General features: G+C 40.7%; 1 protein-coding gene and 1 pseudogene across 2 annotated transcripts; one reads left to right on the top strand and one right to left on the bottom strand.

Moving 5' to 3' along the window:
* The first annotated feature begins 1,873 nt into the window (after positions 1-1,873).
* On the top strand, positions 1,874-2,004 carry LOC117247467 (U1 spliceosomal RNA; annotated as a pseudogene).
* Positions 2,005-2,779: 775 nt separating this feature from the next.
* On the bottom strand, positions 2,780-25,264 carry ppp1r10 (protein phosphatase 1, regulatory subunit 10). Of its 2 annotated transcripts, XM_033641521.2 has the most exons (19): positions 24,969-25,104; positions 23,389-23,457; positions 21,227-21,335; positions 21,038-21,124; positions 19,218-19,353; positions 15,382-15,433; positions 15,198-15,287; positions 14,636-14,764; positions 14,434-14,539; positions 12,885-12,988; positions 12,642-12,769; positions 11,837-11,996; positions 11,562-11,705; positions 10,382-10,628; positions 9,042-9,117; positions 8,207-8,425; positions 7,854-7,977; positions 7,387-7,758; positions 2,780-4,135 (listed from the first exon to the last, which is right to left on the bottom strand). In XM_033641521.2, the coding sequence occupies exons 3-19, from the start codon at positions 21,331-21,333 to the stop codon at positions 3,975-3,977; spliced, it is 2,442 nt and encodes an 813-aa protein (XP_033497412.1). In that variant the 5' UTR covers positions 21,334-21,335; positions 23,389-23,457; positions 24,969-25,104; the 3' UTR covers positions 2,780-3,974. The 2 variants fall into 2 exon arrangements, with proteins under 2 accessions (XP_033497412.1, XP_033497405.1); XM_033641514.2 differs by lacking the exon at positions 23,389-23,457 and having other exon boundaries at positions 24,969-25,264.
* Between the last annotated feature and the right edge of the window lie 565 nt (positions 25,265-25,829).

Genomic DNA, 25,829 nt, shown 5'->3' with positions numbered 1-25,829 from the left:
TCCTCAAGAGGCTCTTGCCTTTTGCCAGGCTGCCATTGTAAATAAGAATTTGTTCTTAATGACTTGCCTGGTTAAATAAAGGTTAAATAAAAAAATAAAAAATAAAAAAGCCGCAGTTGTCCCAAGCTCCAACAGAAAATCATATGACTTGCAATGGCCCAGTCTGTGCAGAATGGTGGCCAGCTCCTTGCTGCAGGACAAGTGATGGACTCTGGGACATAGAGGTATGTGCTTAGTTTCCTCTTGCCATTTGTCTCTGCTCTGCAGAGCTCCTATCCTATAGAAAGCACAAGTTGACAAGTCTTCTCACACTGAAAATCACTAGCACCAGACAAGAAAAATGGGAGGAACATGTCAAGCTCCTCAGGCAGCAGTTTATCTGCTCGCCTCTGGAGTTTATCTGCAGCAGGCATTATCTGGAGTACCAAGACAAAGTCCGCAAGGGTAATTTTGGCAAGAGAGTGGTATTGTTGTCTGTCCTGGCCGCAGGTACCTGGTCTGGTTTGAGGTCTTTCTCATCAACCTGAAACTGACTCATCTTGGTGCCACAGATCTCATTCATTTAATAACCCTGAGACTGATGTAAGATACTAAACTATTTGCATTTGGCAACTGCAAATGCAAATGCAAATTTTTTTGTTTTGTTTTGTTTTGTTTTGTTTACCAATAAAGTGGCCTTTCCTTTCCATTTGATTCCTGGTGTCAAAGTTATATGAAAAAGTGGGTTAATTTCTCTTTGTATGTTTGGTTCAGGAGCTATGAAAATTGGCATCTTTCGCCATTAGTGTGGGCATCAATTCAAGATTGTTGCCAAACGAACCCCATGGGCCATGAGCTGACCTTGGCAACAAGAAAAATTCTTAACTAGACACCGTTAGGGTCCTAAAAAACAAGGTTACAAAAAAATGCCATGCGGGTACATGGGAACCTATGTCCCCTGTTGAACCATATGTGCTTGGTCATCCAATTTCCTTTTAGGCTCCATCTCCTCCTCCTGTTGTATATGTATTTCTTCCAACTCCATCAGTTCTAGCTTTTCCTCCAAAAGGTAGGCTGGAGGGGGTCAAGGGCTTCGCTATTAGCTTTTATGGAAAAACAGCTGATGAACAGATGAACCCAGACACAGGGTCTCTTTACAAGTCAGGGCCACCACAGTAGCTGATGCCACTGCCTTACAGCTCTCATCATTTGACTTCATGTTGGGAATTAGAGGTGTTTCATCTCAAACCAATTTCAAAATAACCTAAAGTCAAATCCCTAGAAACCAATGGACACACAGTAAACATGGGGGTTTTGGAGCCGCTTCAAGTCTGAGTTACAGATCACAGTTACCCACTCTGCCCAATGTCATGGCAACTTTTCCAAAACTGTAACCGGGGGGGGAGCAAACCCATCACATGAGAGGTGACACTCACTGAGATGCTGGGATATGTTATTATGTCAGCCATCAGGATACATCATTTATGGTTCTCTGAGAATTCACTCCATTTATTTCAGTGACCTCCTGACCTTTCCTCTCACATATCAAAATCTAATACACATATTCATATTTGTTCTCCCCGTGTCAGCGTGGGTTTTCTCCGGGTACTCCGGCTTCCTCCCACAGTCCAAAGACATGCAGGTTGGAGATAGGTCAGTTGGTGACTCTAAATTGTCCGTAGGTTTGAATGTGAGTGTGAATGGTTGTCTGTCTCTATGTGTCAGCCCTGCGATAGTCTGGCAACCTGTCCAGGGTGTACCCCGCCTCTCACCCAATGTCAGCTGGGATAGGCTCCAGCCCCCCCGCGACCCTCAAGAGGATAAGCGGTTAGAGAATGGGTGGATGGATGGATGGACATATTCATATTTATATTCACATGCATATTCATATTCATTACTTACCTGGCAGGGGAGATACCATGATCAAGAAGGTGGTTCACCCTGGCAAAGGCTCAGCCATTGCACTCCAGTTGCGCTGACCCCAGAGAATTCTCCAAATGTGGGCATTTTGATTTCGCACTGAACCCTCAGCTGCTCCGGGCAACTCCCTCACTCTGACATCTCTCCATTTAATGCGTATCGGTCCAGTTTGTGCATGTGTGTGTTTTTCAGTCCTGTGTGTATATGACAACAGAGTGATAAAATTAAATTTCCCCTTGGCGATTGATAAAATATACCTTCATCTTTTCATTAAATCCCTTGTTATCATCCCGCACTAGTAACTGCATTTGTAAAGAATCTGTCCCTCCGTTTCTCAAGAGCTTACTGTATGTGGATTCCACTTGTCATTTTGAAAAAGGCAGTTTGCGCCATGTCCATATTTTATCATTTTGCCCTACCCCAATAATCAGAATACACAATTGGAAAATTGCCATAAGATTGAATCTATACCTGTCTCCCAACTTTATGGTAGAGTTGTTACTTCATGGCCAGTATGGATAGAAGGAAGAATTCAATAACACTTTGAGTGTACGCATTGGTGTTGTATAAAGATAGATTCAGTATCAATTCAGTATCTGACCTCTTGTCGTGGTCCTGAGATATTATGTTGAGTAATGGAGAGAAAAGTATTCTTGCAGAACATCATGGTATCAGAGAACTCGACCTTTTGGATATAAAATGTCATTATTTCATAATTTTATCCCATTTGTGTTAACCTTAGCTGTGTGGAAGCCTAGGAATCCTATCTTTTGTATATGTTGTGAAGGTGTTTTTCTTGTAATTCTTTGCAGAATATTTCCATTTCATCCAAACTGCTCGTTGTTTTCAGTAGCCCCACTTTCAAATCAAACACAGCACATTTATGTTTGGACATTTATTCAAAACACTGTACAAAAGAATTCAACAGAAAATATGAGTGAGTGTGTTTATGAATGTGTATTCTGCATTCATACAAACACGCAAATACAAACATTTCATACTGACAAGAAGCTGAACCCATGTTGAAGAGGGCCAACATTCTCAGGATTGCATCAAAATAAAAATAAAATGGTGGAGGGAACAACAAAACCATTACATTCTTACAGTCCCACAAGAGACACAGAGGTCATTGTTTTCACAGAAAACACTCAATCTAGCCGAGCCACATTCATCTGACTCTAACACTGACAATAGAAACCCCTCCTGGGTTCAGATGGGAGTACAGAAGACACAGGTAGCAGCTCTGAGATCAGGGAGAAACTGCACTTTTGACAGGATCATGGCATGTCTGAAGCTCATGATTGTCACGCCATACGCAGACGGTCTGACGACGAGCTGCTGGACCAGAGTGCACAGAGGGAAAACGTCCATATGATAAAGCACACTGCTGTTGCTTCTTCATAATCTCTTTACATCCAAAACCAGCTGCTGGAAGAAAACACAAAAAAGGCCTTCCTCACCAGAGCTCATTTCTAAAGTTTGCTCAGGATTGGGTGAAATAAAGCATTTTGAATACTGTGCAGTTCTTCTTCAGGCCCAGGTTGAATAAATCCTAGCTGTGGCTCAATTCAGTTGGTTGTTTTGTCTGTAAAGTGCTTCCAACATTTTGTTTCACATGTAAGAATTGTGTAAGAAAGGAAAACATTTCTGACTATTCTGTACAGACTTGACCTGTGAAGTACCAAAACTAAAGGGGATATGAAAGCAACATGACATGTAGGTGCACAATAAGAAGAAAATTCAGTCATGTGGCAAGCTTTCTGCTGAGTTGGAGAGTTCCATTTGGTCGACCATGTTAATATTGTAGAATGTGACGGACAGATGGAGGTCGTGTGGTGGCTTGTTTCAGTTCCACTGTTAAAAATTATCCCAATAAAAACACAAAGTACCATCAGTGATCCTCTCCCAGCTCCTCTCTTGTGGTCTCTCTCAGGTGAGGCACAGCGACGTCACAGACACAGCAGACCCTTTCTATGCTTGTGTCTCATACAGCCTGCAGTGGTTTGATCACAGAGAATGGCTCTTCCAGAGGCAAGCAGTTCTAAGAGTTGTTCCCAGGTAGGCAGCAGTGTCACCTAGTGTCCATGCTGTGGGTGCTGGTTGTGTTGGTTGTTAGCGGGGTGGTTGGGGGGCAGTGGTGGTCCATTTACACCAGGATGGTAGAAAGCACAGTTGCTTTCGTACCTACAGCTTCCCTTCATCATGAAGTGACGACACACGGGTCTCTTGGACATGTCTGACAGGAGGAAACACAACAGCATTTATATCACATCACACAAAAATACACCATGGCCACGGGTCAGCTCATCAATTCAACGTTACCCTCTTTATTTAGCACCACAAACACTAGTGAGCTAAACGTATTAATTAGAAACCCAGAGGACAACCCGACAAGTTAGGATCAGCATGCGAGACAAGTGGTTCTGATCTTCAAACTCTCCATCTCTCTCCCATACACTCACAATCACATACATACACTCTCAAACTTAATGGACGATTGTGTCCGCGTGACCGTTAAGTCTGCAGCCGAGGAAAGGAGGGGAGAGAGACAGTGAGTTAATGCTCCCGAACAAACTCAACTCAGCTGCCGTTTCTAGCATCTACAAGGAAGCATCAAGCTCCACTATCTGTGTTAAAGAGACACTGCAGGTGAATGGGCCAAAACTTTGAACTAACAGATATCACCATGAAGCTTTACTGCTGGTTACTTAAATTAAGACAATCGTTTTTTCTGTATTACAAGTTTTCTGAAATTGTATATTTGAATATACAAATGAAACAATATTTATTTAAATATGTGTTATTTGCGTACATTTCCAGAACAAAAATTTGAGCACTGAATAAAGCCAGGTTCAAACCCCTTGTTTCATTTTGTTGGCATATCAAGGCCCTGACACATCATCTGACAGTCAGCTGTCAGTCAGTGTGAGTGTCTGTGGCCGTCGTCGCTGCGGTGAGTCCCGCACTGTTTGCCCTTGCCAGCTTTTTTTCCCTGCCGATTCAGCATCAGAGACGGCGGAGCCCACTGGTGAATGAAATCACTCTGATTGGCAATTCAGCTCACCGCACGAGAAGAGAAATTAAAGTGAGGAAAGTAAACAAAGACCTCAAATCCTGAGGGAGTGAGACCAAAAGAAATTTTTCCATACGGTCAGATTTTCCTTTTTTTTTGAGCTATTTGGCAGAAACGTTTCCTGATGGTCTGTGTTATTGTTCACTGGTGCACGGTAAATATGCTCTGTTCTTTCAACATTGGACTGTGTTGTTAATTTTCTAACTGGCTAACTAGCACCAAGATGGTCTTCCAGTTTCCCTTTTTGAATAACGAATACAGATGACTGCCGTCTACTGGTGTGGAGAGTGATTTCCTCTCACGCAGGTGCTGAACATACGTGCTGGTAGGCTGCTGGCTGTAGTCTTGGTGTGTGTTCATGTGCAACTTTTTGGCTGAGACACAGTGACCAAGGTAACGCAGCAGGGGACCTTTCTTTGCACTAGTTCTCTGAAGTTGGTTTGATGCATCTGAGCCTTTAGAGTCAATACTGTTAACAGCCATAAAAAGACATTTTCACCCTGTTTTTAGGTCTCAAATGATCTGTAAATCAGGCTCTTCACAGGACATATGAATAAACCCCTGTGTAAAAACCTTCAAAACATAGATAGGGATAACACTGGAAAGCTTGGTATCAGCAAGTTTTACTTAAGTGGAGATTACTGACTCAGAATATGACAAAATGGTCTTTATAAAAAAATCTTTAATCATATGTATTGTAAAATTCCACACATTTTTAGACAAAAAATGAGACACTACAGGTTAATAGAGTAATGAAGCTTCCTCTGTTAATTAACTGAATTAAGACAATTAAAATAGGACAAGTCTGAAATATTCCGTTAAAGGTCAAATGAGTAGGATTTAGGGGCATCTATGGGCAAAAGGATATATAATATTACAGGGCTTGAAATACTTCTTTCTGCGCACATGTACTGGTGCATGTATCTTTTAAAATTGCATGCAATTTTTTTTACCTGCACCAGTATTTTTTTACTACACCATTATGTGTATTTTTCCTTGTTTCTCAATGACTCCTCCAAGGTTGGGGCCGGATCCAACCAAAAACTACAGTATTGTATAATAAGGCTACTTCAAATTTGATATGGTCATACAAGCATTTTGAGGAGCTTTTCAGCAAAGCTTCTATAGAAACTTCTTTGATGACTTCTATTCCTGTATTTTATATGAACGTTTATTCATATTATCTAATTATTACATATTGACCTCTATACTTTCAATGCTGTATGTGAATATCATCTCAATATTTATATTAAACAAACTACACATTAATACTGAAAATAAGTGTGCTACATGAGACCAATACAATATAAATTTTTTCATAATTTCTCATTTTTGGAGGGCTGGGAGGTGAGCGAACTGTCCTCTGACTGTAAACTAACTGAGTAAGAAGACGCCGCTGGGTCCAGAGTCATTGTCTGTCTAATTTCCAACTTTAAACTAACTGCACAGCAGTGTGGCAGCCACAGCTGGCCTGACAGCAGTGTTTACAAAAAGCTGCTATAGTACTGCTCTGCCTCATCTGTCTGTGTGCGGTCAGCATCCTCTTTTCACTCTGCAACATTATCTGTTAGAAATGTGTTTTTCACTGTATTAGAAAGTGGACCTGCAGCATTCATAGACTGCGGCATGCACAGACTGCAGTTGAAAAGTGTCAACTGCTTGAGTCTTGGATCAGTGTGTGAATTGGCAGCTGTACAAGATTATGTACACTGGTGTAGGCAGAGCTGAGAATAAGAATCACTCTGTTTTTGTTACCTTACCATGAAGAATGACTTTGTTTTTGTCACCTTACAGTGAAAAGTTTATATCTACATGCGGAGCAGGTCCTCTGCTTGCCATGTTGTTTCTACAGTAGCGCAGAGAGGACAAACCAAATACTGGCTCTAGACTGAGCCACTCACGTTTTCGCATTGGCAACCACAGTTCAGCTACACACTTGGCACATGAGAAGTTTCAGTTCTGTAACCTCACCATTAGATGCCACTAAATCCTTTAAATATGCAAACAGAATTATCATATTAAATTTGCAACTTTTGCAGAAATGTGTAACAGAAATCTGAACTAAAATAATCTCTTGAATGTATGGTTTGGTTATTTTCTTTCCACTAGTCTGAAAGAAAACATGTTATGGAAGCAAAAAAGCCCCAAATCTCTAAATTGAACAGTGCATGAAAAACTGTATTGTCACTTGTTGATTGTCTCTTTGAAGGGAGAAGGGAGAACAGCAAAGTGGTGATTAGGACATTACACTGTTGTACTGATTGAGTTAGTGCTGTGGAAAGGGACTTCATATTGAATATACCATGTGAGCCATTTCACCCCATTCAGTTTTTTATGTGGTCTCCATTGGTTTGTGCTGGCCATGGCTAATAATGGACAGTACGGCGTAACTTTCAAGCCCATGTCCCACATACCATTCATGTTGTTGTGTCCTCCTCTGGGTCCCCCTCGTCCTCTGCCCCTGAAGCCCGGCTCCCCTCCTCCTCCTCGGCCCCGTCCTCCTCTGTGGAAGTGGCCCCCTCTGTGGGGCCCTCCTCTCATGGAGTCGTCTCCCCAGTAGTTACCATTGTCTCCTCGGCCCTGGCCTGGCGGTGGCCCCATCATGCGTGGGCCTCCACCAGCGTTGAAAGGTGGGCCGTGGTTGTGAGGAGGTGGAGGGTGGTTGAAGCGAGGACCGCCGGGTGGATTGTTAGTTGGGTAGCCCCCATTCATGGGCATCTGCATGTGCATGTTCATGTTGTTCATATTGTTCATGCCTGGACCGTGACCCAGTAAACCTGGATTGACTAGATTGAAAGAAAAACATAGAACAATGAGTAAGAGAAGGAGCAGAAAAAGTAGACATGGTGTTATGACAGAAGGAGGAGAGATGTAGTTCAACCTGGCGGGGGTCCACCCTGGTTCTGGTTCTGGGTCTGCTGAAGGGAGCCAAGTAGCTGTTTAATCTTGTCTGAGAAGTTTGGCTGCTTTATCAAGTCGTCAGTAGACTGATTACCAGAAGCACCCTGATGACAGACAGCTACACATTAGCTACACATTACAACTACCAACAGACATTTTTTACAACCAACTACAGAGATATATTTACACTGGCTATTGAAATTTCATGAAAAATAAAATGAGTACTGGGTGTACATCGATTAGTGAGTTTCAAAAGTACACAAGGAGTCCTGAATGTCAAAAAAGTAATTGTATAAAAATAAGCTTCTCCTGATGACTATGCTGTATCTTTACCATGATAGATGAGAGCAGTTCCTGTACATTGACAGTGGGAGCCACAGGGTTGTTGGCAGTGTTTGTGGCTTGAGGGCTGCGAGAGCTGTTGCTCAGGTTGCCCATGAGGTTGGCCAGGACGGGCGGCAGCTTGGAGCTCTCGTTCTGGGCCATGGCAGAGCCCTGCTGTAAAGACGTGTCCATGGGATCAACATAGCCCTCATCCAGCATGGAGGAGTCCTGGAGGGGAGACCAGACTGACAGCTTAGCAAACAAGGTATTGCACACACATGTACACAATGTGTTAAATAAGAGAAAGATATGTAAGAGGCCGTTTACACGTACACGGTGATTTTGATAAACGGAGACATCTTCCTTCGTTTGTGCCCTTTGTTTACACGCAAACGGAGATTTCTCCTCTGAAAATGAGTCTTTCTAAAAACTCCGGCCAGAGTGGAGATTTTGAAAAACTCCGGTTGCGTGTTTGCATGTAAACTGAGATAAACAGAGATAAACGGAGTTTTAGGCGGCTGACGTCACAGTATGCGCCGGAACTTGCGCCTGTGTCAAAAGTGCGACCTATGTTGCTATGGTGACAATGGATACATGGAAGGCTTGAGCTTCTCGTTACACTGCCACCTACAGGTTTGGCATGCTCTTGTGTATATATACACGGGTAAGTGTAAACGAAGATCTTTTTGAAAACGGAGACAGTGAAATGTCCGTTTATGAAAATAGCCGGCAACATGTAAACGGCCTCTAAGAGACAGCATATATATGTGTGTGTGTGTGTGTGTGTGTGTGTGTGTGCGCGCGCGCATGCGCGTGCTAGTGTGTGTGTTTTTGGTGTACCAACCTCATCCAGAGGGATAAGACGAGGAGGCATGGGTTCATAAGGCTCTGGGTCTGGTTCATGTGGACTGTCCGGAACACTAGTGATAAGAAGAGATGGGAAATCATTAACATACATTGCAGGTCCTGAAATTCTTAGAGATTGAGATGCATTTCATTGTTGATTAACTGTTTAAAAAATATCACTATTGTGTTTACTGAATTGTTTGTGTTGATATAAGAAGGGATATATTGTTGCGTGTGTGGATTTGTCTGTTCCACGTTTTTCTCCTCACTGACTTGGTCAATCTATGTGAAATTTGGCACAGTGGTAGAGGGTAATGGGAGGATGCGAATGAAGCAATATTACATCAATTGGCCAAAGGGGGGCGCTATAGCAACCGAATGAAATTGCAAACTTTGAATGGGCATATCTTGTGCCCCATATGTCGTAGAGACGTGAAACTTTGCACAGAGATGCCTCTCCTCATGAGGAACAAATTTGCCTCAAGAAGCCATAACTTCCGGTTATATAGATTTCCCGCCATTTTGGATTTTTTGAAAAACACTTAAAATCGATCTTGGCATTTTTTGCCTGTATTTGACAGGAGAGTGAAGCATGACAGGAAGGATGGGGGGGGGGGGGGGGGGGGGCAAGGAAGACATGCAGCAAAGTACAAAGGCCGGATTCCAACCCACACCGCTGCAACAAGGGCTAGCCGCACCTTTCCCACGTGAACTAGTGCGCCCCACTTTTAAGTCAATACAACACATAAACACTTTAACTATCTGCCTTTCAACGTGCTACCTCAACTACTAATGTACAGTTTTAGCCCACTAACTATCCCACTATTTGCAATGGTACTACTGTACTTTCAATAAAGCAATCGTACTATCAAATTTACAAAAACTGTCTGAAAACATTACTCTTCTTTTAATGGGTTCAGTCGACTATTTAATCTGCAATTTCCTATGACCTATATCCCAAAAACACACCATGTGAAACTGTACGTGGGCAACTGTGCACTCAATGGGTATGGACTAGTTTATTATAATCATCATAAATACTTTGAACAAGTTACCGGTTGCTATCATCATTGTGTGACACAAGTAGTTTTCTATGTGCATAACTTAGATATGATAGATGTTGGAATACTTTCTCACTATGATCTATCTATCTGAAATGCCAATGTGTAACTCCTTCAGTTGAAATTCTGTGAAGAAGTGTAATAAACATAAATTTCTATTGATTTCTTAGGAACACTGTCTTCACTTTTTGGCATTTAAAGCTCATATATTTTTGATCCTGGAAACAAAAACCTTACAAAGTACCACAGATGCAGCAGGCTTTGTCTAATGTCCTACCTCTCTTTGCTGAGAAAGATCTCCTGCAGGATGCCCATCTCGCGGTCTCTCTGGGTGAGTTTCTCTGTGCTGTTGGCCCCTGGGGTGACCAGGCTGCCAGTCAGCGTCAGAGGCCTTGGGGGTGTCCAGGGGACCCTCTCTTCCATGGTGTCATGCGAGAGCCTACGGGCCATCTCAAACGTCTGCCTGTCCATCATCAGCTCTCGTTTAGCAGCCTCACCGAAATCCTTAATCTTGTTGACGTTGACTGTGAATTAGGTGTAACAACATCATTAATACAGTGTTTTCCAGCAATAATGAGCTGGCTGAAAATAGTAGCACTAAATAAAGCAGTTTCATGTTAAAATCAGTGTTTCTCCAGTGCTCTTTGGTAGCCAGACATCAGAAGGAGCCTCTAGCAGAGCTGTGGCTTAAGTTAGCTTAGCTTGTTTCTAGTTGCTCAAGTTTGTTTTTAGGTTAGGAGCTGGAAACTGGGAGCTGAATTATGCAGCATTTACATGGAATCAGACAGACGGTAGACGGAAGATGGAAAAACAAACAGTCCCAAACAACGGCAGGATGGTAAAACAAAACATGCATGACAATATGTGATGATGGTGGTTTCGTATCATTTTCAGAGAATAAAAGAAAATATATTCATTAAAATAATTTTGTTTTCATTATCTTAAGTAATTTTTCTCGTGATGCCAACTAATTGTCCAGATTGCCTGTGTTTTCTCCTTGTGCGAAGGAGCTACGGAACATCTGGTTGTAAACTCCATTGTGGAGGATGACAAACGTTAAACTATTTTAACTCTAAATGGCAGTGCTGACTACTGTTACAGTTGCCGGTAGTCTTTGCCAGCCTCACCTTATTTAACTGTCCTGCTCTCGTCCACTAAAAGGGGACTGCGAGCCAAGCTGCTGCTGAAATTAACATGGCTTGTTTCTGTGATAATTTACGATCCAGATGTCCAACATAACCCTTCATCTGATTCAAAGATACAGGCTCGTTAAAAATAACCGAGATCTTAAATGAGATAGTGATGTGACTTGAAACAGCAAGAAAGTAGTCAGCTGGAAAGGTTCTAATGTGCAGTTGTCCATCTGGTGCTTCTGGAAAACCCTGTTATTAACTCCTATTTTGATATTAGACAGCTGCTGTTAGAGTTTCTTGAGCATTCAGATGCACATGCCTTACCTCTCTCTGTCTCATCCAAATCAAAATAGAAGTAGTGTTTGAGCTGCTCCTCCTCAGCCCAGTGAACTGTCTTCTTCTTTTTGCCCTTCTTAGTCAAGCTTTCTTCCTCTCCACGAGGTTCTGCCAAAGCGTTAGGCTTCTCACCTACAAACAAAAAGAGACAAAGAGAAAGACATGAGTTAGGCGATCGATAAACTACGAAAAAACGTAAGAGGATGGTATAGTGTCAGAGGAGCACATTAATCTGTTTTCATCAAAAAGCACGAGGACCTCACCGTTGTCAGAGAGCTCTGTGTCCTCTGAGGGAACGGGGGTCCCAGGCTGCTCTGGCTCCTGGTTTTCATCAACGGTAGTGACGGAAGCAGCACTTTCTGGAGATGATGGTTTAGTGGAAGATGTAGAATACGCAGAGGGTTTGCTGTCAAATGGACTCGCCTGAGGACAAAAAAAGGAGGGCGAGTGAGACGACTGCTTTGGAGGTGATGACAGCTAAAAGCTCCTAATTCTTAGAAAGTCTTGCATGAGGAGACACCTATAGGAAATAGCTATTCCCTCTCTTATTTGCAATGGCTAGAAATTATTACAGCACAGCAAAGTCTGTCATGTTTCTTTAAAAATTACAGACCAGATTTAATCTGAGGATTTAGGAAAAGACAAAGAAAAAAATAAACAACCGTAAATAAAGGAAATGACCACTTTAGAATGAAAATACAGACAGTTCTTACTCACCCTCATGCCGCTAAGAAGTCCAGTGTAGTTTTTTAATACACAAAACTCGTTCGGGATATTGGAGGATAACAGCTAACCGGATTTTTCCATACACTTGAAGTGCATGGAACCAATGTCCAAAATCATCAGTTTTGTGGATTAAAAAACTACACTGGACTTCTTGTCGGCATGAGGGTCAGTAAGTACTGTCTGTATTTTCATTCTAAAGTGGTCATTTCCTTTAAATAAAAATAATAAATGAATGAAAACCTAATTTAAGAAAATATTCTGAGAATGCTATGGATAGACAATGGCCTTAACACCATAAAACATACTGACACTAGGTCAAAATCTACTGAGATCAGTGTGTACCTTGTTAGAAGTGGGGGAGACAACCTTGGTGTTAGCTGTAGTAACAGTACTAGCTTTCTTCTTCTTGATCTTGATCCCGGGCACTGGGGCAGAGTTCAGAGCATCTAGGAACCCTGTGCCCTCCATCGCTACAGTGACGACACAAGACAGTGATGACCACCACAGCTGCTACATCACTCCTATCTCTTTATTATGCACTGCAAACATGAGCCTGTCTTTGAATGCATGTATGTTTAAACTTACGTTGTGCTGGAATGATCTTGACTTTGATCTCTTTGGCAGAGTTTGAGGGGGTATTTAGAGGTTTGTATTTTTTCTCCAGAGGTGGAGCATCTGATGAACCCGAGCTGTTGAGGTAAAATTAACATAAAAGGATAACATGTAAGTACCACCTTTAGCAACCTGATGGCAGCAATGGGCCAGTTGCAAAAATGCATAACAAGAAGGCGCTGTTGAAACACAGATAAGCTGTGTTTCCACCTTTCACTTTCAGTGCAGTACCCTTGGAACCATTCTTTATCCATACAGACATGTACCTTAACTGTAGATCTGTTTTGTCATTTCTACCACAGTCACTACTTTTATTATGTAGGCGGGGTTGTACCAAATGGTAGTAGCCATGTCACTGCTCTATCCAGCTTTCACTGTATTTCCTCTTAATCAGCAATGTCTGGACCTTACTGATCATGGGGTTGCATGACATTTTCAGAACAAAAAGAACAGGCTGGAGTGTTTGGAAAAGAGCAGCCTTGTAGTGCACAGGAATGACGCTCCACCACATTTCTCACGTTTCTCCAAGTGAGGAAATGGAGTATTATTATAATCCACTTTAAATTCAACAGAGACAATAACAACAAATGGAATGGCCAGAAATCTTAGATTGACATTAAAGGTGTGTTGATAAATTCACGTTGTCAGCTCATGCATTGAGTAAGTTATAGTGGCAGTTGACTAATGTATGTAAACTCTAGTCTTGCATAGCCAGATCTATCTCCTAAGGGCTGTCTCAGCACTGGAGAAAGGTCTGGCATCACTAATTAACTTTCTGCTATAGGGAAAAAAATGCTCTGGCTTGTTTTTGTTTCTGTAACACAATCACAGTCATCTTGGACAGCAAAATAATGTGTGGGATGAACTTATTTTGGTGGCGGGACTGCATGTGTGGAGGCTAGCGCTGTCATTAAAATGCCCCCATGTGTTATTCAACTTTTAGTGACAAAAAAGCACAAACATAATTTGATAATCAGAGCCCAGGCTACAGGTGAAGCCCGACTATACTTAAGCTCTGGAAGAGCTCATTGAACCTGTTAACACCACAGGCGATTTGCTGGCTGAATGTGGCTCAAGCAGAATATTATTACAACGATACCACAGAAGCTTGAGTGAAGTGGGAAAGATAGGTACATTAGTGAAGTCAAACGGGAGGGCGAAGGTCAGCCGAAATCAGTGGCTGAATGGCAGGTTTTTAGCCACAGTCTACATGCAGAGGGTCAGACCTGTATGCTCACCCCTGTAGGGGTCTCTCTTGTCAAGAAAGAGCGATAAATCTCTATTGACCAATCACCTGACTGCAGCTCCACCTTTTAGTATTGGGTCAGTGTGCTAGGTACCTGAACAGAGAGGTAACGAAAAAACTGGAACTGTTCTGTTGGTACCATCCACAACTTCTGACGATGGAAACATAAAAATAACGGTTCCAACGTGTAACAAAGAGAAGTGACTGAACTGAATCGGACTGCTTGGTGGAAATGAGTCTGTCATGAGGCAACATTCCTACAGGAGGAGACAGTACCTTGGCCTCTTGAGGACTGGAGGCTTGATGTTGTACTTGTCACCCAGCTGCGGGGCAGTGGGCGCCTTCTTAGCAAGAGCCACATTGGGAGTGTCCATCTCCAATCCTGCACAACACAAAACATATTAATTATCTTGTACAGAACTTCTTCAAAGACAACTTTCAGGGCTAACTACATCCCTGCTCATCAGCTGAAGTTTACCTATGGACCGAATCTTTGTGTGGCTGGGTGCATGAGCTTTCGGTTTCTCTTTCTTCTTCTCTTCATCTCCACTCCTTTCCTTTAAATCCCGCACTGTTACCTTGCCCTCTTCTTTTTTCTTTTTCTTATCTAGAAGATGAAGAAAGAGTTTGTCACTACCTGTTAGAAGATAGGAGGTGCAGATAGGAGGCACCGTTTACAATTGGTACAGAATGCGGGGATCACAACAGCATCACAGCTGTTTTAGCCTCAAAGCTGTGGAACAAACTTCCCTTTAACATTAAATCAGCTGAGTCAGTTCCTCAGTTTAAAAAGCTGTTAAAAACCACCTGCACAGACTGGCATTTGTATAACATTGTATAATTTTGTATGTGTGTGTATATATTTTAGGTACATACATATATCATTCTTGCATTGCATTTTCTATAAATGATGTTCTTCTACTTCTTTGTTTTCTCATATTGCATGACGTTGTACTGTGAAGCACTTTGTAACTCTGGTTTAGAAAAGCATTATAGAAATAAAGTTATTATTTTTCAAAAGAGAAACCATCAGCCTATACCGGCAGGAGAGTTGCTGCTGCTTGACACACTCTGAGAGCGGATTGTAGCCATCCAGCCATCCACTAGCACAGACGCCAACTTCCTGAGCTCTAAAAGGAAAGGACAAGTATGTTAGTGGGATACACACAACTGACATATACACGCAGAGTTCAGATTTGATTTTTGATGTACAGGCAAACTGACCTTCGGTTTCTGCACTCTTGCTAAGCTGCTTCACCAGCTTGGCTGTGTTGTTCTAAGAGACAGACAAAAAAGCACATTATGGGACGTCGGTAGCATAGTGGATAGTGCTGGTGCCCCATATACAGAAGAGATGCCTCCATATTCTGAATTTGTATCTGAATTCTCAGAGTTTTTATCCAGTTTAGTTCTTAAATCAGATAAAGTTATTATTGTAGGCGATTTTAACATTCATGTTGACATTGATAATGACTCCCTGGCTACCGCGTTTATCTCATTAATAGACTCCATTGGCTTCAGTCAGGGTGTACATGAACCCACTCACTGTTTTAACCATACCCTCGATCTAGTTCTGACGTATGGAATTGAAATTGATAACCTAAAAGTCTTTCAACAGAATCTCTCGCTATCGGATCATTATCTGATTTCTTTTTACTCGATTACACGCCACTCAGCAACAGTTACTATACTAGATGTTTATCAGATAGTGCTGTCGCAAAATTTAAGGAAAAGATTACTTCGTCGTTAAATTCAATACCAATACCTTCAGTAACAGAGGTTTCCCGTGCCGACTTTAACCTCTCCCAAATTGATCATTTTGTTGATAGCGCCGTAGGCTCGCTGCGAACAACGCTCGACTCTGTAGCTCCTCTTAAAAAGAAGTTAACAAAGTAAAGAAAGTTCGCTCCTTGGTATAACTCTCAAACCCGTAGGTTAAAACAAATATCGCGAAAATTTGAAAGGAATTGGCGATTAACCAAACTGGAAGAATCTCGTTTAATCTGGACAGACAGTCTCAAAACTTATAAGAGGGGCCTCCGCAATGCCAGAGCAAACTATTACTCAGCATTAATAGAAGAAAACAAGAACAACCCCAGGTTTATTTTCAGCACTGTAGCCAGGCTGACTGAGAGTCAAAGCTCTATTGAGCCTTGTATTCCTTTAGCCCTTAGCAGTAATGATTTTATGAGCTTTTTTAATGACAAAATTCTAACTATTAGAGGCAAAATTCATGACCTCCTGCCCTCAGATGGTAGGCCTACCTATCTAACCTCAAACACAGCTGTAGAACCTAATATATATTTAGATTGCTTCTCCCCAATTTCTCTTCAAGAATTGACCGCAGTGATTTCTTCATCTAAATCATCAACGTGTCTCTTAGACCCCATCCCAACTAGGCTACTTAAGGAGGTCTTTCCTTTAGTTAACACTCATATATTAGATATGATCAATATATCCTTATTAACAGGCTATGTACCACAGTCTTTTAAGGTAGCTGTAATTAAACCTCTCCTAAAAAAGCCCACCCTGGATCCAGAGGTGTTAGCCAACTATAGACCAATATCTAATCTTCCCTTTATGTCAAAGATCCTTGAGAAAGTAGTCGCAGACCACCTGTGTGATTTCCTCCAGGATAATAATTTATTTGAGGAATTTCAGTCAGGATTTAGAGTGCATCATAGCACTGAGACAGCTCTAGTTAAAATTACAAATGACCTTCTGATTGCTTCAGACAAAGGACTCGTCTCTGTTCTTGTTTTATTAGATCTTAGTGCGGCGTTTGACACAATTGACCATCAAATTCTACTGCAGAGACTGGATCACTTAATTGGCCTAAAAGGTTCAGCACTAAGCTGGTTTAAATCTTAGTTATCTGATCGTTTTCAATTTGTTGACGTTCGTAATGAATCATCCTTACGTACCAAAGTTTGTTTTGGAGTTCCGCAAGGTTCTGTGCTCGGACCAATCCTATTTACTCTATATATGCTTCCTTTAGGTAACATGATTAGAAATCACTCTATAAATTTCCATTGTTATGTGGATGATACACAGTTGTATTTATCGATGAAGCCAGAAGAAAGTAATCAATTAACTAAACTCCATAACTGCCTTAAAGACATAAAAAATTGGATGAGCACCAATTTCCTGATGTTAAATTCAGACAAAACTGAAGTTATTGTTCTTGGCCCCAAACAACTCAGAGACTCTTTATCTGATGACATAGTTTCTCTAGATGGCATTGCTCTGGCCTCTACCACTACCGTAAGAAACCTCGGAGTAATATTTGATCAAGATTTGTCTTTTAATTCTCATTTAAAGCAAACCTCACGGACTGCATTTTTTCATCTGCGTAATATTGCGAAAATTAGGCCTATCCTGACCCGAAAAGATGCAGAAAAATTGGTCCACGCTTTTGTTACCTCAAGGCTGGATTACTGTAACTCTCTATTATCAGGTAGCTCTAGTAAGTCCTTAAAAACTCTCCAGCTAATTCAGAATGCAGCAGCACGTGTACTAACAGGAACTAAGAAACGAGATCATATTTCTCCTGTTTTAGCTTCTCTGCACTGGCTCCCTGTAAAATCCAGAACTGAATTTAAAATCCTACTGTTAACTTATAAAGCTCTAAATGGTCAAGCTCCGTCATATCTTAGAGAGCTCATAGTGCCTTATTATCCCACCAGAACACTGCGCTCTGAGAACGCAGGGTTACTCGTGGTCCCTAAAGTCTCCAAAAGCAGATCAGGAGCCAGAGCCTTCAGCTATCAGGCTCCTCTCCTGTGGAATCATCTTCCTGTTACGGTCCGGGAGGCAGACACCGTCTCCACATTTAAGACTAGACTTAAGACTTTCCTCTTTGATAAAGCTTATAGTTAGGGCTGGCTCAGGCTTGCCCTGTACCAGCCCCTAGTTAGGCTGACTTAGGCCTAGTCTGCCGGAGGACCCCCTATAATACACCGGGCTCCCTCTCTCTCTCTCTCTCTCTCATCCTATTACTGCATCTTGCTAACTCGGCCATTCTGGATGTCACTAACTCGGCTTCTTCTCCGGAGCCTTTGTGCTCCACTGTCTCTCAGATTAACTCATATCGCAGCGGTGCCTGGACAGCGTGACGTGTGTGGTTGTGCTGCTGCCGTGGTCCTGCCAGATGCCTCCTGCTGCTGCTGCCATCATTAGTCATTAGTCATACTTCTACTGTTATTATACACATATGACTATTGTCACACAAGTATACTGTCAGATATTAATACATACTTTCAACATATTGTACCACAGTAGCCAGAACTATAACTATAATATTATTACTTTCATTAATGTTGTTGTAAGCTACTGTCATTACCTGCATCTCTCTCTCTCTGTCTCTCTCTCTCTCTCTGTCTGTCTCATTGTGTCATATGGATTACTGTTAATTTATTATGCTGATCTGTTCTGTACGACATCTATTGCACGTCTGTCCGTCCTGGAAGAGGGATCCCTCCTCAGTTGCTCTTCCTGAGGTTTCTACCGTTTTTTTCCCCGTTAAAGGGGGTTTTTTTTGGGGAGTTTTTCCTTATCCGCTGTGAGGGTCTTAAGGACAGAGGGATGTCGTATGCTGTAAAGCCCTGTGAGGCAAATTGTGATTTGTGATATTGGGCTTTATAAATAAAATTGATTGATTGATTGATTGATATACAGAGGGTTCGACTCTGGCTCGCGACCATTTGCTGCATGTCCTCCCCCCACTCTCTCTCACTCCCCCATGTCACACTCTTATTCAACATTATTATGTCTCTGTCATAGTCTTTTTTCCATCTCCATTGTTTTGTGCAGTGATTCATAGTTGTAAGTTTCATTTTTGTGTGTATCTTCTGTTTTTATGCTGCTCCTTTAATTGCCTTTCTTGCCTTTTCTACAAAGCTGAATTTGAGAATTATGCAAATGAAACTCAATTCTACCTGTACTGTCCTGCAGCTGCACAAATGGCAATAAATCAATCAACCAATCTATCTATGTAAGATGCTACAGTGGCCTGTATGGCTTACTGTGGGAATGTTCTGGTGGACAGACTGAGACAGTACCTGCTTGAGGTGGTCCACTTTGAGAGGCAGCTTCTGCAGTGTGAGCAGGATGAGCTGCAGCAGGGGGGTGTTGTTGGTACTTTTGGAGTAGGTGAGCCAGGAGTTGAGCATCCTGTAACCACCAACTCTGATAAACCTGGATGAAGGAGGGAACAACATATTCATAACAAAGGACTGAGATGGTCACTAATTACACTTGCAGATCAATTAGAATATGGTAATGATTGCTGAGATTATTATAAGTAGTTATTTTCAGAGTAGATGTTGTATTGATTCCCTTACATAATGCTGCTGGTGGTACTCTGTGACTGAGTCTCTCACTACTTTGGCAGATTTACATTCGCTATACTGAGTATTTCTGTCAGGATGTGGGACTGAGTCAAAATGATCTACAGTGTGTGCAGTTTGACGGCACTGAGGAAGAAGATTTACCAGGCTTTGGATAAAAAAAAAAACACAATACTTGTTTGTAGGATACATTCACTGTTGGATTAAGTATGTCTGTGTGGTTTGTTGATAGAGATCTGCTACAGAGTGCAATAAGCTGTATGTTCTCAAGGAAGATGAAAAAGCAAATTACAAAGTTTCTTTAAGGTTTCTTGTTAATTATCTTTATATTATCCCATGATTTATGGTAATATTGTTTGGGCAAATACATACCCTTCAAATCTGCATAAACTTTACTTGCTGCAATAATGATTTATAAGATTGGCAACTTTCCGATTTTAATGAGGCCTTTGTTTCACTGATCACGAAACTAATGAATAACCTTCTTTTAGTATATGATATAAATATTCATCAGATATGAGTGTCTATATATAAATACATGTTCTCGTTCTCATCTTCCTCTCTACCATCATCCCTTAGCAAATTCTTTAAATTTCGCTGATCAAATTCGTTCATATAATACCAGAAAGGTTAATCACCTCGACCGTCCTTTTTACAAACTGAAACATGGCCAGTACTCCCTCGGATATTGTAGTATGCACATTTCGAACACCAAAGTACATGATGTCAGGAGCCCTTTATCCTTACAACATTTTAAAAAGATATTATCATTACATTTAATTCATGATGTCTAATTATCTCTTAACTTGTATATTAACACATTTCCCCCCTTTTTCCTCTGCATTGTGTTCTATTTATTTCTTGATTTTTATTGGATTATTTTCTACTGACTGCTCAGGGTGCTTCATGTCATTTACCATTTGCTTATTTTGTATAATGTTAGTTTAGTTCTTTTGTCTACTTTTCTCCCCTTTTTTGTCATAGTCTGTTTTTCTCCTGAAGTTGAGGGGAGGTCCGTTTGTATAAGCCTGTGGCTTCTTGACCTCTCCTAACACAATTCCTTTCTTTTTTATCATCAGAAAACACCATAATGTGAAACTGTGTTAAGAGAACAAACAGAGCTTTAACTTGATATTGACTCAAGAAACATTTACTTACAATGTGGTATGGTTCCAGCCCTACTTATGATTCATTTATGCACTTGATTGTTTTTGTGGTTTTTTTTAGTTTGAACACTTCTCTATTTTTGTAAATTGCTTTTAAAAGAGCAGTATTCTTTTGTATAGTGTATGTTTATTTCATCCTCATTTCACTACAGTTTTGAATTTTACAAGAGTGGACTTTGAAACTCTAAAAAAAAAGCTAGTAAGTAAACCTTGAGTTGAGCTTAAATTTGAGTTAACTACGTTTTTGTTAGTCTACAGTTTTTACAGTTGAATGGAATGCCTTCATACTTTGATCCATACCAGTTTTAATATTAATTAAGAACAAGATTTGCAGTATATAGTGTTGACAGTAGAGTTAGGTCCCACCTGTTAAGCACATCATGGGATTTTGTCTGCAGGAGGATGTTCAGGTACATACATCTACTGACCATCTTGGTTGAACCTTTCATCAGGCTGCATTGAAAAGAGCAAAGGTGTTACAATATCACCTAGTGTAAGAGTTAGGATTCAGTTAATCAGTTAAAGGTCATGTCACGTCCAGGAGCAGTTCCTCACCTAAACACCTTTGGGACTCCCTCCAGGCTGCGGAGCTCTCCATCCTTCCCCAGCAGAGCCTCCACACCCTTCAAAATCTCTCTGGGGTCCACTGGTTCCCCTGCCATGTCTGAAATACACACCTCAAAATATTAATACACATGCCAACAGGACACAGGTGTATTATATTTTCTGGTATGTACAAGAAACATTTGGACTTTGAGGAGGTATTACAATGCTCTTTAGTAGGGACTTTTTACCTGCCAAAAAGGAAAGCTCCATGCTACAGAATTCCACCCAAACTATCTTAAGGTATCAAACCTCAACTACTTCAACCTGTTTTGTTCCAAAAATGTCCCATCAAGACTCTAAGCTGCTTAACATCAATCACACAAAAATCTAAAGTGCATCAGGCCAACAAGGTCAGAGTACAGACGGATTCGCCCCACCACTGACCACCATCCATAATTATCTCACTTCAATGATCCAGTGGGCAACTACACCAGCCTGTCTGTGTAAAGGACATTCCGTCAACATCTTGGTCCAAAGAACCGACACACAACACCCAAATCAGATCAACACCTGGAACTTGCCAACAAGGACTCGTCAGATGTACTGAGTTTGATCAGCAGCATATTCTCTTACAAAGCAAGTCACAGCAGTGATTCAGGAGCACACCACTCTCACCTACTATCCAGTTAATGATTGGTATATCAGGCTTTGAAAAAATAAGTAACGTTAATCTGGATTGATGATTGGGCTGACATGTACACACACAAATCAGCAGCCCCAGACAGTTGCTCCCTGCCACACAGAACTCAGTTGCTCTGGCAGTCAAACATCCACAATGCAGGAAGACTTCCATGTGCTGGCTCATACTCAGGATTCTTGGAGTGCTTCACGGGGCCAACTTGACACCAGCTTAGCAGGGGCAAGTGACAAATGCTGTAACTTATTCCAAGTGCCTCCAGAATGTGTCCTCTATGGGACTTTGCTCAGAACATTTAGACTGACAGAATATTAATTATAGAGTGAGGGGCATTACAGACTGATTGAAATAGCAGCAGTAATGCTGAGAACTAAACTGCACATTATTAAATAGCAAACAAAATTAAACACATTCACTATTAATTGACTTATTTTTATTTACCTAAATTTTCTTTACTGAAAGATTTCGCTGATCATATAAGACCTAACTATTAATATATATTAAGTAGCTAGAATGTTTTTTTTCCACAAATATACATATTATCTCCATATGTAACAAACACAAAACAAAGGGTCAAAGTTCTGTTCAAGTGAAAAAAAAAAAGCCGAAGAGATTAATTTTTGAAAGAAATGTTACTGGTAATGATTCATCAAATTTTTAATGCCACACGCCTATCACAATCATTCACATTTATGCAAAAATGCAACTTAAACAAGGAGAATAGTAACAGAAGCATCAATAGTGCCTTGTAAAACCCCATTTTTACAATTTAATGATTAAATAAATGGTACAAATTAAAATGATATGCACCAATTAAGTTAAGTGTGATTGGAGGTATTCGTATCAATTATGAAATGCTTGAAAACTGTAGCATTAGTCTGATAAATACTCAGTGGTGACTCAGACTACAGTGGTGTTAATGACATCACTATCGACTGTTCCAGCCAGGGGTAGATATCAGGGCACTTACTGCCGCCTACAGGTCACTTTATGTTTACACACTGGCACTGTTCTGTCTATGTAGTTACACAATGGAAAAATGCATTACAAATTAATAAAACTGTTAGTGCAACATCCAATAACATTGGTCATAACTGTCACACATTAATCTGACAGTAAAACAAACTCATGAATGAAAGGCGTTTAATGTTTAATAATTTCCATCAGTCTAAGTACTAACTATGAAAAAAAATCAATGATCCAGACAGTCAGTTGGCCATTATGAATGTCTTCAATTTTATGAATCTAAAAAATGTTCATGACAAAAGGTGTTATTAATAGCCTAACCTGTAAATGGTTCCTGATAAAACTGCTTGGGTTGACTCTTATAAGCATGCACATATTTTTCTATGTTATATATTTTATGATGAAACTGTTTTCGTGCCAATTTATCAACTCAAGTACACAACCGGCAACCCTGTTGGAAATCAATTCATTGGAAATGTCATGATGTGAGGAATCAGTTAGGTCTTACCCGTGTAACTGTTGTAGTAGAAGTTTTATAAAGTCTCAGACCTCCACAACACTGCAAATAACCCAATTCCTGTAAATGTCACAATTGTTACACATATACACAAAATCAGTGTTAAAACATGCCCCTGGTTCCTGGTTCAGTGGGGGAAAGAACATTATTTGTGCATTGTCATTCTGTGTATCACTGATACATTATTGTAAAACAAAATAGGAATGTACTCAATGACCAAGCATTCTACTACATAGATATATACATATACATGTATATGTATGTATGTATATGTATATGTGTGTGCATATATATATATATATATATATATATATATATATACACATACATATACATATATACACATACACATATATATATATATATATATATATATACACACACACACATATACATACATACACACACACATATACATATATAAATAAATAAATATATGTGTATGTATATATATATACACACACACACTCACACATATCTGTGCAACAACAGACTTGACTATGACTAAGGCAACAAGACATATTCATCAACACCAAACAAAACTAATCAAATAGCAATGTAAAACGCCCTCGGTTATATAAGAGCAGCTCATGCAGCCTATAAAAGGCTTGCGCTGAACCTGACATGTGTCATAGCTGAGAACAAGCTTGCTCCTGTGGCTAAGTTGCTTGTCAAAGGGGAGGGAGCTGGAGACTGGCTACTAATCAGGGCCCTCCCTCCGTTAACCACTTCGACGACGGCAAACCAATCCCTACACAAGCAACAATGGCTCTTCTTGTTAAGACCGTGCAGGCTGAGTGGAAAGCAAGTCGACGAGCACCACATATCTACTGAATCTTACGCGAATTGCAGTCAGAAAATGCGATGGACATCAGTCTACTTTTTTTCAGCATTTCAGTTTTGAAAGAACTCCCAAATGTTGCTCCGAGAACACGTCTAGCCCCCGGAGCTGTCCGAGGACGAAAGGCAAACCACAACCCGTCCACCATATTGCCAATCCCGACTGTTAGTGCTTCGCAAGACCACTTCGCTTGAGTCATCCTGCAATCTTTATCCACAGATTGCCGAGTACATGATGCGTGCTTTCGGGAAGTCCCTGTGTTTTAATTACCGAAATATCAACACACAGTGCTTCATTAAGTATGTCCACAATCCTCATGCTAACGCAATCTTTATGTATAGATTGCGGTGGGTGTTCGTTCCGTGGAGCAGCCCCTACAAAACAAGTCTGGCAGGCAAAAAGTCCGACTTCATGAGCTGGAATTTGCTTTCTAACAATTATGCCTACGGCAATCTTTATGAATAGATTGCTTATGGTTATTTTACGAATTTACTCAGTATTTAGTTTTATTTGTACAACTCGTCCATTCCGTCTCACACACAAAGAAACGGAGCCTTGTGCCTCCGTCTACTTTCCTGTGTGAGCTCATACTATAACATTGCTTATACCCAAATTATTTGCCAAGAACCAAGCTAATTGACGGTGCCAGCTAACTAGCTAGTTAGCTTATCATCTACAACCATTTTCATTTAATTGATCTCGAATCAATTTAACTTCAAAGTCAACTTACTATTGATACTATAGATCCTCAGCGTCTCGGGTGTAATAGAGTGTGCTTTTCAGGCACTTATATCTCTTATTTCATAAATTTTATATCGTCAACCTTCATGGTTTTAATATCAACTGAAAGAGTTCTTATGGGTGGGGCTGTGATAGCTAAAAGCTAACGTTAGCCTTTCCTTCAGGAACAAACTGGAGGCAAAAATAGTAGTCAAATGTCCATTACTTGAAGAAAAAAATATGAATGTGAGTAGAGTTGTTCAAAGTCCTCGACGCTTCAGTCTTCGGCAAAGCAAATTCATACCTGCAAAACACACAACAAACACACATTTAATTTCAAGTCTTGACAAATTTCGTCGTCCTTCGTAGTTATTCAAGTACTTTGTTGATTTTTGAAGACATACTGTAGTAATTTCACATGTTAGACGGACAAAATCTTGACAATAACACTTCCTGTCTTACTGACATGACTTACCTCTGAACAAATCCAGGAATGAGGTCGAAGAGGACGGACTTGGCTTTTATACTTAGTGACGTTTTTTACGTCACGGCCAATGTTTTTCTCAGTTTTCGCTGTAACAAAATGGTGGACATGTGTCTTTCTCTGCCCAGTGAAGGGCATAATGGCGTATTACACATTTTGGAAACTGTTACATTGAATTGTTCCCCAGATTTTCATTAAAAGTTGAGTGTATTTGCATTATTGATTATGTATTAAAGAACACTAACAAATGGTATTGACGTAATTGGGTTGTAGTCATTATTTTATTTATAAATGTAGTTAATAATATTTCTTAAAAATGGCGATTGGTTTGTCTGTCCTGGTTGGGATGGTCACATGCACCAGTCACCCAGAACGCAACATTTTAAC

This window comes from Epinephelus lanceolatus, chromosome 16 (assembly GCF_041903045.1).
Source record: "Epinephelus lanceolatus isolate andai-2023 chromosome 16, ASM4190304v1, whole genome shotgun sequence".
NCBI classification, from domain to species: Eukaryota; Metazoa; Chordata; class Actinopteri; order Perciformes; family Serranidae; genus Epinephelus; species Epinephelus lanceolatus.
The sequence above is the reverse complement of the archived record's forward strand: the minus strand, read 5'-3'. Positions and strand labels throughout refer to the sequence as shown.

Coding starts and splice junctions, on each gene's coding strand:
- ppp1r10 (XM_033641514.2), bottom strand. CDS start 21,333: ATGGCAGGGGAACCAGTGGACCCCAGAGAGATTTTGAAGGGTGTGGAG. Junction 12,770..12,884: donor CAAGATCATTCCAGCACAAC/GTAAGTTTAAAC, acceptor TCGTCACTGTAG/CGATGGAGGGCACAGGGTTC. Junction 7,759..7,853: donor CCAGGGTGGACCCCCGCCAG/GTTGAACTACAT, acceptor CTTTCAATCTAG/TCAATCCAGGTTTACTGGGT.